The sequence below is a fragment of the Delphinus delphis genome, chromosome 2, assembly GCF_949987515.2.
Source record: "Delphinus delphis chromosome 2, mDelDel1.2, whole genome shotgun sequence".
NCBI classification, from domain to species: domain Eukaryota; kingdom Metazoa; phylum Chordata; class Mammalia; order Artiodactyla; family Delphinidae; genus Delphinus; species Delphinus delphis.
The window spans coordinates 84,691,531-84,704,817 of record NC_082684.1 but is presented as its reverse complement, the minus strand read 5'-3'; the positions used below and the strand labels follow the sequence as shown (position 1 = coordinate 84,704,817).

Here is a 13,287-nt window from a genome sequence, read left to right as displayed (position 1 = left end):
GAGTGTATTTCTGTGCCTCTGACAACCCCCCTTCACTGGTAACTTGTGAGAAGCAGAAGCCATGGGGTGGAGGAAATGAAGGGATGAGGGCCTGGCTAGAGCATGAGGAAATGATTCACCTGAGCTGACTGTAGATGTGAAGGGCCTGGGAAAGGGGAGGTGGGGCGGGGTGATAGCTGCTTGAGATGGGCTGAAGGGGAGCCAGCTGAGAAGCTGGCCTGGGGCCAAAGGCCTGCTTGCTCTGAAGGAATATGGGTGAGTTGGGATTGCAGGATGTTCCAGGGTCCTTCCCTTCCTGGGCATCCTCCCTCCTTGACTCTTGGCGGCGGCTGTGCCTAGGCCCTGTCCTCCGAGTCTGGAATCCGTGGGGCTGTGCCCTGACGCCTCCGTGTCCTCCCTCTGTCCCCCCAGGGTTCCGTGCGGTCTGAGAGGGACTATGAGAGCCTCGTCATGATGCGCATGCGCCAGGCAGCTGAGAGGCAGCAGCTGATCGCCCAGATGCAGCAGGAGGACCAGGCTGGGCAGCCCACGTAGCCTCCTGCCTCCAGCCCTCCCATCCCACAGCCCTTTTCTTAAACGTCACCAATAAACTTTTTTTTTTTTTTTTTTTAGAGTCTACCTCTATTGCATACATAGGTGTAGGGTGTGGGCCTGCCCAAGCGTGGCCTTGGTTTCTGGGTTCTGCCTCGGAGGGCTCCACCCAGGCCTGGCTCTCCCTCCCAGGGAGGCGCTCCATACGGTGAGAGTCAGTGGCCAGCAGAGCAGAGGAGCAGCCACTCATCACAGCCCTTTACTGGCTTGGACTAGCTACGCAGGACCCACACGCCCAGTCCTGGAGCCATGCTCCGCGGGGGCACCCAGCTCCCTGCCAGGGGCAGCCTGGCTCTTGCCAGCTCCTCAGCCTGCCACAGAACACGGCCTCCTCCAGGGCCCGTGCCAGGCCTGAAGCTGGAGGGGCAGCTGGGGGCACCAGGCCCAGAGGCCCTGCCCCCCCACTGGCTGAGGCAGGTTTCAGAGAAGGCCGTTCATTGCCCAGTGGTGCTGGGCGAGGAAAATGACGACTTGGGAAGAATGGGCAGGGCGGTGAGTGAGGCAGGGTCCTGGGGTCGGGGCCCATGGCAACCACTCCAGAGAAGGGGTGACTGCAGCTCCTCAGCGTGGGAGGGTCACTCCTTGTGCAGGCACCACACCAACGTCTGGCCCACCCCTGTCATGCTCAGCACACGGAAGCCTCTGCGCTCCAGCTTGTCAAGGACTATTCGAGGAGGGTCATTGACGTAGTACTCACAACTGCGAAGAGAAGGAGGGTGGCGTGAGGGGGTACACAGCACAGCCCTGCGTACCAAGCTAGTATCTGCTGCAGACTAGGCCTGGTCAGGAGTACTCCTAACAGGGACTGACGTTTGCTGGGTGCCTTCTGGGTGCCGGGCTGAGTACACATTCCCTGCCCCTCATCTACTAAGCTCTTTGCATCATCTCATTTATTCCTCCCAACAACCTAAGGAAGGTACTGTTATTGTTCCCATTTTATAAGTGAGAAAAGAGAGGAGTAAAGCAGCTTTCCCGATGTCATCCAGAGAGTAGAACCGGCATGAGTCTGACAACAGCTCCATGTGCCCTGGGCCACTGCCCATTCAGCAGGAGCGGCCTGCTCTCCCTGGGACCCTCCCCCAGGCCTCTGCCCTCTTGCTGCCTGGCTGTCCTGTAGTCGTGGAGCAATAAGTTGGGCCCCCAAGAGCTCCTGGCTCTGAGTGCCACTCCCTAGGATGGAGAATGCCTGGTTTCCCTTCTTTCAGGGTTAATTGATTCTGAAGGGCCATCAAGTAGATAAAGGGCTGAAGCCCCAGGCTGGGCATCTGAGAGACAAAAGCCTTATGGCAAAGGGATGGCGTTGGCTTCTGCCCTCCAACCCTGACCAGGGGGCTACGGCCAGCTTGCCTCCTCTTTCCCTTCTTCTAACTGGGGTGCACTCTGGTGACCCTTCTCAGGAGTTTGAGCCAGAGTTCTCCCTGCCTACGGCAGGAAGGGATGAAGGGCAGAAAAGGAAGCATGAATCACTGTTTAGACTTGGGGCTGGTGTGAAGGATGCCAAGGGAAGTGGCTAAGTCCCCAGGTAGCAGCTGAACTGGAAGCAGGACCCAGGCTCCCTTCTCCCTGTTTCTAGGGCTGAGCTTTGTTACTTAGCCATCTCTTCAAGACAGAAGCCTTTCTCTGTGCTTGTCTTTGCCTTGATGGGATCCAGTTTAGAGATGAGAGGGCAGGGCAAGGAGCAGTCCACTTGCAGAGTCCTATACTCAGGGAACCAGACTCTGTCCTGGGACTTTGTCCAGGGGCTCCCTTGTGAAGGGAGGGCCAGTGGGAAAGCTCTCAGAGAAAGCCTACAGAGGACAGATCCCCAGGATGCAGGCAGAGGGGTCCTGAGGCTAGGCAGTGGCATTGTCCTGTTGTGTAAAAGGAACAGAGACAGGTCTAGGGGCTGGCAAGGAGAAGATCCTTAGGAATGCTACTACTTACAAATTGTTTCCCAGGACACTTCTTTTTGAGGCCCCCAGATGCCGCATCAGTTCTGGATCGGAGTGCTCATCGCCCACCATGGTGGGGCCCACCTCCTGCAAGGTAAGTCACAGCGGCTGCTTGGCTGGCTGCCAGGTAGAGCTGAGCTATCTCGCCTCTCCTTCCTCCCCTGCCTGCTGGCTCTGAGCCCGCTTCAGTTAAAGACTGGAGGGAGAGGAAAGGAATCTTGGGGGCTAAACACAAGCTGGGAAGGGGTGGAGTCCATCAGTGATCAGGCTGAGTCATGTGGGGCCTCCCTGCACCCTCTAGGCCGGGCTGGGCAATGCCCAACTACTGGCACCTTCACGCCAGGCACCACCACCTATATCTGTGTATCAGAATAACCTGGAGAACAGAGAAATGAGAACATGTCCACACAAAAACTTGCACACAAATGTTCACAGTAGCATTATTCATAATAACCAGAAAGTGGAAACAACCTAAATGTTTGTCAACTGATCAGTGGATAAATAAAATGTGGTATAGCCATTCAATGGAATTTTATTTGACAATAAAAAGGAACGAGTATTGATGTGTGCTACAATATGGATGAACCTTGAAAACATCACGTAAGTGAAAGAGGCCAAAGACCACATATTACAACGAAAAGTAGACGGGTGGTTACCTAGGGCTGAGGGGCCCGGGGGAGATGAGTGACTGCTAAGGACAGGGTATGAGTACAGGGTTTCTTTTTACGGTGATAGAAATGTTCTAAAATTGCCTATGGTGGTGGATGCACAACTCTGAGCAAGCTAAAAAACAAAAACAAAAACCCCATCACCATTGAATTGTACACTTTGGTGAATTCTGTCGTGATATGTGTAATATATCAATGAAACTTATTTTTTTAAGTTGCTTGAGGAGCACTGAATTCCCAAGCCTCAGGCTTCCAGAGTGCTTCCGGAGGTCTGGGAAGGGGTCCAGGAGTCTACATTTTAACAACTGCACAGCTGACTGGTGCTTAAACCACTGCCCTGTGTTACTGCCGAGACCTCTCCTGCCCAGTGGTGAGCCCATCTGTTATTTCCTGCATCCCAAGGGAGCTGTGTACCCTCTGATGGATCACCCAAGCACTGGGGAGTGGGAAGGGGCAGAGGAGCATCCTGCTACCCAGGTTGGGAACCCGGTCATATTATTCTGAAGCCAGATGGGGACTCATGGAGCAACCAGCACCTTCTTTTTGCAGAGGAAACTGCGCCCAGGGAAAGGGGCGTGGTTTCTGACTGTTGAATGGTGTTCTCCCATCTCTAACTCCATGGGCTGTCTCGGGTTCTTTCTTCTCTTCCTTTTCTAAGGTCTCAGGAGAGCTCTTCCTGGAAGTGCCTAAGGGTGTAGCTAGTGGGCCACTCGGCACAGGGGTCTTGGCGTCTTAGCACATCCTTTAACAAACCTCTCTCCCTCAGGTTAGTGCACTCCCACTCCCCACTCCCTGGCAGATTGGCTCTGTGTGGGGCAGTGGGTGCTGCACATGTGAGACCAGGACTTCCTGGGTCCCTCCCGAAGGCTCCCGACCTCCCGCAGGCAGGTAGGACCGGAGCCACAGGCGCCCGGAGCTCGCTGGGTGGTGGGGACGCACTCACCTGGCCCCCTTCGCGGCGCTGGAGTCGCCGGGCTACCAGAGCTCTCTGAGTCCCTGAATCCAGGCTAAGTCCAAGACCCAGCCTCCCTCCCGGCCGCCCAGGGGGGCGTGTTCCGGGCGGCTTCCGGGTCCGGCCACGCGCGGGCGTCGCCCGGGAGGGAGGCGCCGAGATGCGGTCTGCAGCGCCCCCCGACCCCTGACCCGGGCCGAACGCCAACTCCCAGGGATGGCCAGCGGGTACTTACCATGCGGATCTGGGTGCTGATGAGCAGGTAGGGCATGGTGCGCGCGTCCCGGTCAGGATCTCTCCCTAGACTTTGGGCCCGGCGCAGACGCCAGCCCCTCGGGCTCCGGGACTGCGACCGGCCACCTGGAGTCCAGTTACTCCTGCTCTGGCCTCCGGCTGCGCCAATCCAGCAGCTCCTGGCCTGTTACCGCCTCGGCCGGCCAATCAGAAGCTGGCGCCCGTGACACGCCCCGGAGCTCGACGATTCGAGACCCGCCCCCAGCGCTAGGGCAGCGCCCTGAGACCCTTGGTTTCCGCCGACGCTTCCGCGGGTAGTCCGGAGGCGAGGCGGGATCTGTGTTGGGCGCGGGGGAGGGCGGGGTGTCGCTCCCCCAGCCCCGGACCGGAGACCGGGGTGGCGCGCCGGGCTCTGCCGGCTGCGGCGGGCCGTGGCGCCCTGCGCGCGTGTTGACTTTGCGCCCTGTTACTGCAACACCTTTGGTAACAGGTTCCAAAGTCCTCCTGGTCCCCGCCCCCTCCCCTGTGAAGCAGAGCAGGGTGCAAACGGCTACCCCACTGAGGCCTCCCAAGCTCCTGCCCACCCCACCCGCGGAAGGCCTCTAAAATGTTTAGCGGATCCCCACTTCCCGGCCCCAAGACACGTTCTCCAGAGATTACTTCAGCGCGCGGGAGACAGGCAGGAGACCCCTCGGGTGCACTGCGCTTTCCCGCCTTCCCGACCGTAATTCTTAGTACAGCGGCGGAACCGTGCATTTCTGTGGCCTTGTAGGTAAATCTGTAAAGGAACTGAGCGCTTGGCTGAGTGCCAGGCCTGGAGAGACTTAAACCAACGGAATCTGGTCGTCGGTTCAGAAAGTTTCCGGCGAAGCTGGAGAGACTCAGCGCACGTGTAAGAGCTCACAAGGCAACACCTGGGGGCAAAAGAAACTTCTGCGCACCAGCCACCAAAGAGAGTGCAGCGAGTTCACCTCCACGTGTCTACGCCTTCATCTGAATGTATCAAAGTCTGACAACTGAACATTCTTTATCTGCCTTGCTGTGATTGGTTCTTTAAAAAGAAAGCAAGACAGTGGGATGAATTGGGAGACTGGGATTGACATACATACATTAATATGTATAAAATAGATAACTAACAAGAACCTGCTATTTAGCACAGGGAACTTCAATGTACAGTAGAAACTAACACAACATTGTAAAACAACTATACCCCAATAAAAAAATAAAAAAATAAAATACTTGGAGCTTGTAACCTTCCCTCCAGGCTCTTGAAAAATCTTCACTTCACTGAAGGGTACGCTCTGTGCCTCCAGCACTTTGACCCATGTGGAGAAAGGTATAAGGAAAATAGGAAGTTGTAATCCTAAAGGATCCTTACTGGTCTAATTTATTTTTCTGTACTCTCTATCCCTATCCTCAACCTCCAGGACTAACAGTTTAGCTAGAGAGATAAGACATGTTCAAGATTAACAAACGATTTGTTAAACTGACAAACGATTAATGCTCAGGACATATAAAGAACTCTTACAAATTAGGGAGAAAAAGATAAATCAATAGAAGAAACATGGGCAAATGACTCAATTAGGCACTTTTCAAAAGAGAGAGTGGAGATGGCCAATAAACTTATAACGTGATGTTCAATATCATTAGAAATCCCAGAAATGCATATTAAACCAGTGAGATACTGCTTTACAGATTTGCAAAAAATAAAAATGTGTAAGCATCATGTATTGGTGAAGATGTCTAACAATTGAAATATTACTGTTGGGATTGCAAATTGTTATGACTGATACAATCACCTTGGAAAACAATTCGGCATCGTCTAGTAAAGCTTAAGACATGCATCACCGTGACCCACCAAACCTCTCCTAGATAAACCTAGGAGAACTCACTGACCGCATCAGGATACACATACAAGAATATTAAAAAAAAGAATATTCATAATAGCACTGTTTGTAACTAGCAAAAAACTGGAAATAGACTTTATGGCCAACAAAAGTGGAGTTTTTGGTTGATTCATACAATGGAAACTATAGCAATGAAAATGCTGAATGAAAAAGCAAATCTTGGAAAAATACAGAATAATTCTATTTACCTAAAGCTCACAAACATGCAAAATTAAACAGTATATGGTTCGGAGATAAAGACATGCGTGGTCAGATTAAAAAGAAAAGGAAATGATAAATGTAATATTCAGGGGAGTGGTTACCTCTGAGAAAAGGGAAAGGGATGGAGTGGAGACAGACATGCAGGGTTTTGGGTTTTTTTGATTGGAGTATAATTGCTTTACAATGTTGTGTTAGTTTCTGCTGCACAGTGAAGTGAATCAGCCATATGCATACATACATCCCCTCCCTCTTGGACCTCCCTCCCCCCACATCCCACCCAAGTAGACCATCACAGAGCACCGAGCTGAGCTGCCTCTGCTATACAGCAGGTTCCCACTAGCTATCTATTTTACACATGGTAGTGTATTTATGTCAAACCTAATCTTCCAATTCATCCCACCCTCCCCTTCCCCACCCGCCGTGTCCACACGTCCGTTCTCTACGTCTGCCTTACTATTCCTGCTCTGTAAATAGGTGCGTCTGTACCATTTTCCTAGATTCCACATATATGCGTTAATATATATTTGTTTTTCTCTTTCTGACTTACTTCACTCTGTATGACAGACTCTAGGTCCATCCACATCTCTACAAATGACTCAATGTCATTTCTTTCTATGCCTGAGTAGTATTCCATTATATATATGTACCACATCTTCTTTATCCATTCATCTGTCAATGGACACTTACGTTGCTTCCACGTCCTGGCTATTGTAAATAGAGCTCCAATGAACATTGGGGTGCATGTGTCTTTTTGAATTATGGTTTTCTCAGGGTATATGCCCAGTAGTGGGATTGCTGGGTCATATGGTAGTTCTATTTTTAGTTTTTTAAGGAACCTCCATACTGTTCTCCACAGTGGCTGTAACAATTTATATTCCTACCAACAGTGTAAGAGGGTTCCCTTTTCTCCACACCCTCTCCAGCATTTATTGTTTGTAGGGTTTTTTTTTTTATAAATGAGTTTTTTTATTCAAACAATATAATTGCTTAAACAGAAAACTCAAGATAAACTCAATGTACAAGAATACAGGTACAAAAATTACAGAATTATTTATAATAGCAAAAAGACATTTAGAAACAACTTATATAATACTCAAAAGGTATTTGCTAACTACAATCATAATAAACTCACTCATTAGACAATTATACATTATTGAAAATTAAATATGGATGCTTTTCCTAATCTTGAGCAAAAAATGAATAAGTTGCTGAAGAATCCAGATAGTATGCTCCCGTGTATATAAAATGGAAAAATATGAAAATTGACATGTTTTTTGTTGATATGTACATGTGTAATAAACTTATGAATGGGAACATAAAAAACAAAATTCAGGGCAGTGGTTACATCTAGGAGGGGGTATAGAGAGTAAGGATGGCGAGATCATGGAAGGTTACCCAGGGACCTTAAATAGTACTGGTACTGTTTTGTTTGTTTGTTTGTTTTGCGGTACGCGGGCCTCTCACTGTTGTGGCCTCTTCCACTGCAGAGCACAGGCTCCAGACACGCAGGCTCAGTGGCCATGGCTCACAGGCCCAGGCGCTCCGCGGCATGTGGGATCTTCCCAGACCGGGGCACGAACCCCTGTTCCCTGCATCGGCAGGCGGACTCTCAACCACTGTGCCACCAGGGAAGCCCAACACAGGTTTTTATTATATTTTTATGGCACCATTTTATGTTTGGAATAGTTCATAAGAGAGCCTTCCCTACAATTCCGGCCTTTTTGGTGAGATTTACAAGGGCTGCAAATATTCTCACGCTCTGGGTGTCTTCTTAGTTGATCTTATCCACATCTCTTCCCCAAATCTCTTTGGCAAGTGTCCTCAAATCTTGTGCATCTCAAGTCTCTGATCATTTGAGCAGAAGAGACATTAGGTACAGTCTGTGATTTGGTGTCAATTAATACAATGGACCATGCCTCCTTTCTTTCTCATGCCACCCCGTGATTCCAGGACCCTTGTATTCTGGTAAGGGAGAAACAAAATATAAATTTGTTTTGGATTCAGAGCTTAAACATTATTTTGTAGGACAGCACTCCAAACTCTAAAAGTCATTTCCCTGCTGTTTCCTAAATTGGGTCTTCAGTTGTCCAGTTTATCATTCATTTTATAAGAGCAGCTGCTTCTGTGTTATAGGCCAGTGAATTCCATAGGCAACGGTCCATGTTTCACTTTTTTAGGAAGAGATTTAGCCATTGTTTTGGAGTGCATTATTGGGCATTAAAGTAATTTGTAAATTTGCAGACAGGCAGGGATATCATATGCAAATTCAGAATAAAGTTCATGCCTGTGTAGGTATCGCAGCCTCACAATGATGGAAGGAAGCCACAAATAGTCATCCTTCTCCACATAGCTGGCTGGTTTGCAGTACCAGGGAAGATACACAGTATTGGGCTCTGCTGTTGGCAGTTTGGGCCCTCAGGAGTTGTATTAACCAGATCATGTTGGTTGGGGGAAGTCCATGTGATTCAGCCCATGAATGACCTTCATCTTATACATTAGATTCTCTTTGTTCATGAACCCATTGCACAAGCAGCAGATGGTTAGGGATATTCTCAACATCTGTAGAATGGGCCATTCTGTCCATTTGATTATTGAGATTCCTCTGCTCTGAATAAACTTTGGTGAGACTTTGCATGGGATAGATTTCATCTTCCACCCCTGTGCCCATTCTGAGAGGTCTATTTGCACAGCTCTTCTGCAGAAATCCTTGTCATCAATCATCTAATCTTATTCTTTTGAAATTCCTGAGCATCAAGCAATGCCCACGAATCTTATTTGTAGATTTTTTGATGATGGCCATTTGGACTGGTATGAGGTGATACCTCACTATAGTTTTGATTTGTATTTCTCTAATAGTTGGTGTTGTTGAACATATTTTCATGTGCCTCTTGGCCATCTGTATATCTTCTTTGCTGAACTGTCTATTGAGGTCTTCTGCCCATTTTTTGATTAGGTTGTTCGTTTTTTTGATATTAAGCTGCATGAGCTATTTATATATTTTGGAGATTAATCCTTTCTCTTGCTTCATTTGCAAATATTTTCTCCCATTCTGTGGGTTGTCTATTCGTCTTGTTTATGGTTTCCTTTGCTGTGCAAAAGCCTTTAAGTTTCATTAGGTCCCATTTGTTTATTTATTTTTTTAATTTTCATTACTCTAGGAGGTGGGTCATAAAAGATTTTGCTGTGATTTTTGTCAAAGAGTGTTTTTCCTGTGTTTTCCTCTAAGAGTTTTATGGTGTCTGGTCTCACATTTGGTTTTTTTAAAAATTTTATTTATTTATTTATTTTTGGCTGCATTGGGTCTTTGTTGCTGCATGCGGGCTTTCTCTAGTTGCAGCGAGTAAAGGCTACTCTTCATTGCGGTGCACGGGCTTCTCACTGCAGTGGCTTCTCTTGCTGTGGAGCACGGGCTCTAGGCGTGCAGGCTTCAGTAGTTGTGGCTCGGCGGCTCCAGAGTGCAGGCTCAACAGTTGTGGCGCATGGGCCCAGTTGCTCTGCGGCATGTGGGATCTTCCCAGACCAGGGATTGAACTTGTGTCCCCTGCATTGGCAGGCGGATTCTCAACCACTGCGCCACCAGGGAAGTCCCTACATTTAGGTCTTTAATCAATTTTTTTTTCCCCTGTACGCGGACCTCTCACTGTTGTGGCCTCTCCCGCTCCGGAGCACAGGCTCCGGATGCGTAGGCTCAGCGGCCATGGCTCATGGGCCCAGCTGCTCCACGGGATGTGGGATCCTCCCAGACCGGGGCACGAACCTGTGTCCCCTGCATCGGCAGGCGGACTCTCAACCACTGCGCCACCAGGGAAGCCCCTTTAATCCATTTTGAGTTTATTTTTGTGTATGGTGTTAGGTAGTGTTCTAATTTCATTATTTTACATGTAGTTGCCCAGTTTTCCCAGCACCATTTATTGAAGAGACTGTCTTGTCTTCATTGTATATTCTTGCCTCCTTTGTCATAGATTAGGTGACCATAGGTACGTGGGTTTGTCTCTGGGCTTTCTATCCTGTACCGTTGATTTATATTTCTGTTTTTGTGCCAGTACCATATTGTCTTGATTACTGTAGCTTTGTAGTATAGTCTGAAGTCAGGGAGCCTGATTCATCCAGCTTCGTTTTTCTTTCACTAGATTGCTTTGGCTATTCGGGGTCTTTTGTGTTTCCATACAAATTGTATAATATTTTGTTCTAATTCTGTGAAAAATGCCATTGGTAATTTGATAGGGATTGCATTGAACTTGTAGATTGCTTTGGGTAGTATAGACATTTTCACAATATTGGTCCTTCCAATCCAGGAACATGGTATCTCTCCATCTGTTTCTGTAATCTTTGATTTCTTTCATCAGTGTTTTATAGTTTTCTGAGTATAGGTCTTTTGCCTCCTTAGGTAGGTTTATTCCTAGGTATTTCATTCTTTTTGTTGTGCTGGTAAATGGGATTGTTTCCTTAATTTCTCCTTCTGATCTTTGGTTGTTAATGTATAGGAATGCAAGAGATTTCTGTGCATTAATTTTGTATCCTGCAACCTTACCCAATTCATTGATTAGTTCTAGTAGTTTTCTGGCAGCATCTTTAGGATTTTCTATGTATGGTATCATGTCATCTGCAAACAGTGAGTTTTACTTTTTCTATCCCAATATGTATTCTTTTATTTCTTTTTCTTCTCTGATTGCCATGGCTAGGACTTCCAATACTATGTTGAATAATAGTGGCGAGAGTGGACATTCTTGTCTTGTTCCTGATCTTAAAGGAAATGCTTTCAGTTTTTCACCATTGAGAATGATGTTTGCTGTGGGTTTGTCATATATGGCCTTTATTATGTTGAGGTAGGTTCCCTCTATGCCCACTTTCTGGAGAGTTTTTATTATAAATTGGTGTTGAATTTTGTCAAAAGCTTTTTCTGCATCTATTGAGATGATCATATGGTTTTTATTCTTTTTAAAATTATTTATTTATGGCTGCATTGGGTTATCGTTGCTGCAGGTGGGCTTTCTCTAGTTGTGGCGAGCGGGGGCTCCTCTTCGTTGTGGTGCGTGGGCTTCTCTCACTGAGGTGGCTTCTCTTGTTGTGGAGCACAGGCTCTAGGTGCGCAGGCCTCAGTAGTTGTGGCGCACGGTCTCAGAAGTTGCAGAGTCGCTGGTTCTAGAGCACAGGCGTCGCTGGCTCTAGAGCACAGGCTCGGTAGTTGTAGTGCACAGGCTTAGTTGCTCCACAGCAACTAATGTGGGGTCTTCCCAGACCAGGGCTCGAACCCGTGTCCCCTGCATTGGCAGGTGGACTCCAAACCACTGCGCCACCAGGGAAGCCCCTGGTTTTTATTCTTTAATTTGTGAATATGGTAAACAGACCAATCACAGGTAATGAAATTGAAACTGTAATTAAACATCTTCCAGCAAACAAAAGTCCGGGACCAGATGGCTTCACAGGCGAATTCTATCGAAATTTAGAGAAGAGTTAACACCTATCCTTCTCAAACTCTTCCAAAAAATTGCAGAGGGAGGAACACTCCCAAACTCGTTCTGCAAGGCCACCATCACCCTGATACCAAAATCAGACAAAGGTATCACAAAAAAAGAAAATTACAGAGGAATATCACTGATGAACATAGACACAAAAATCCTCAACAAAATAGTAGCAAACAGAATCCAGCAACACATTAAAAAGATCATACACCATGATCAAGTGGGATTTATCCCAGGGATGCAAGGATTCTTCAATATACGCAAAACAACGAACGCAGGGTTCTTAAAAGACAAAAATGATGTTCTCTTTCTTACACTAGGACGGGCGTGCAAAGGGTTATAAATGTACTCAATTTTTATACATGTATTATAAGTATTATTTTGTAGCCATTAAATAGTTTATAAGAACAATTTTTTTTTCAGTGTCAAGCGTATTAGAGGTTAGACACAAGAGGTAAGGCCACCATCCCAAGGCATATGTCGCCTCTCTTGAAATAACTAGGTACATAAGGCTCTCGTGTTTTGGGCAGAGAGCAGGACAGGGGTTTGGGGTCTGCTCTACTCTCTTCTGTCAGGCTGGGCCGTTGAGGAGTGAGGATGAGACAGGAGGGCAGTGCCTATCTCAGACTGCCAGGGATTTATTACATTTGCAAAACTGGTCTGCAGATGCAGCATAAGATAGAGCGCTCCATCCAGAATCACCCAGCCCACGGCTGATTCCCCTGGCAGACGCATGCATACTGGATAACATCTCTAATATCCAGGAGGAAATGAATTCCCCTACTTGGTTTTCCCATCTGGCCTCGCCCCTTGCCACAATGAGTTTATCTGGCAGATCTCCCTTCCCTGTAAAAAGAGGAGAAATTGTTCTTCTACAACTCAGCTTTCATTATGAAAATGAAACTGTGTCCACAGTGGTAACGGAGGTTTGTGACTAGCAGAAATTCTTCAGCCCGTTTTACAGAACAACAGATAAGGAACAGCTTGTTAAAAACCCCTCTGCTTGTAAACTACCTTCACAGATTAAGCTACCTTTAATTTGTTTTTTTACCCTGTTTAATTTCATACCCTCCAGGCATCGCATAGCCTGGGTAATATATCACAAGACTCCTTAACCACCCCTACAGATAACACTTCTGAAGTATGGGTCGCTATAGTAACAGGGGCTTAATTTGTTTTTTCAGAACTTTGAATCAGCTCTTGGTCAGTTCAATCTGGCTAAGGCTGGTTGGGACCACTGACCCTAAAGCTGGGCCCTCACAGGTGTCCAATGAACAACCTTTTGACGTAAGAAGGCCAAAAGTCCACTCTCAGATCACACTAAGCCCCTCCATTTTTGAA

General features: G+C 47.6%; 2 protein-coding genes across 4 annotated transcripts in view; one reads left to right on the top strand and one right to left on the bottom strand.

The window, feature by feature from the left end:
* The window catches only part of DNAJC17 (DnaJ heat shock protein family (Hsp40) member C17), a 38,488-nt gene extending 37,941 nt beyond the window's left edge, over nucleotides 1–547 (top strand). For all 3 annotated transcript variants that reach the window (XM_060005006.1, XM_060005007.1, XM_060005008.1), the window contains one exon: nucleotides 412–547. In XM_060005006.1, coding sequence (XP_059860989.1) covers nucleotides 412–534 — 123 coding nt within the window. In that variant the 3' untranslated portion in view covers nucleotides 535–547. The remainder of the gene's footprint in view (nucleotides 1–411) is intronic.
* Nucleotides 548–797: 250 nt separating this feature from the next.
* GCHFR (GTP cyclohydrolase I feedback regulator) lies at nucleotides 798–4,928 on the bottom strand. Its single transcript, XM_060005010.1, has 3 exons — nucleotides 4,378–4,928; nucleotides 2,515–2,609; nucleotides 798–1,290 (listed from the first exon to the last, which is right to left on the bottom strand). Exons 1-3 carry the CDS (start codon nucleotides 4,411–4,413, stop codon nucleotides 1,167–1,169), a joined length of 255 nt encoding a protein of 84 aa, XP_059860993.1. The 5' UTR covers nucleotides 4,414–4,928; the 3' UTR covers nucleotides 798–1,166.
* Nucleotides 4,929–13,287: the final 8,359 nt, after the last annotated feature.

Bases quoted from the DNA above. Each gene is read 5' to 3' on its own strand.
- GCHFR (XM_060005010.1), bottom strand. From the start codon at position 4,413: ATGCCCTACCTGCTCATCAGCACCCAGATCCGCATG. The intron at 2,610-4,377 runs GTAAGTACCCGC...CTTACCTTGCAG, and splicing joins TCAGCACCCAGATCCGCATG to GAGGTGGGCCCCACCATGGT. The intron at 1,291-2,514 runs GTAAGTAGTAGC...TTCTCTTCGCAG, and splicing joins AGTGTCCTGGGAAACAATTT to TTGTGAGTACTACGTCAATG.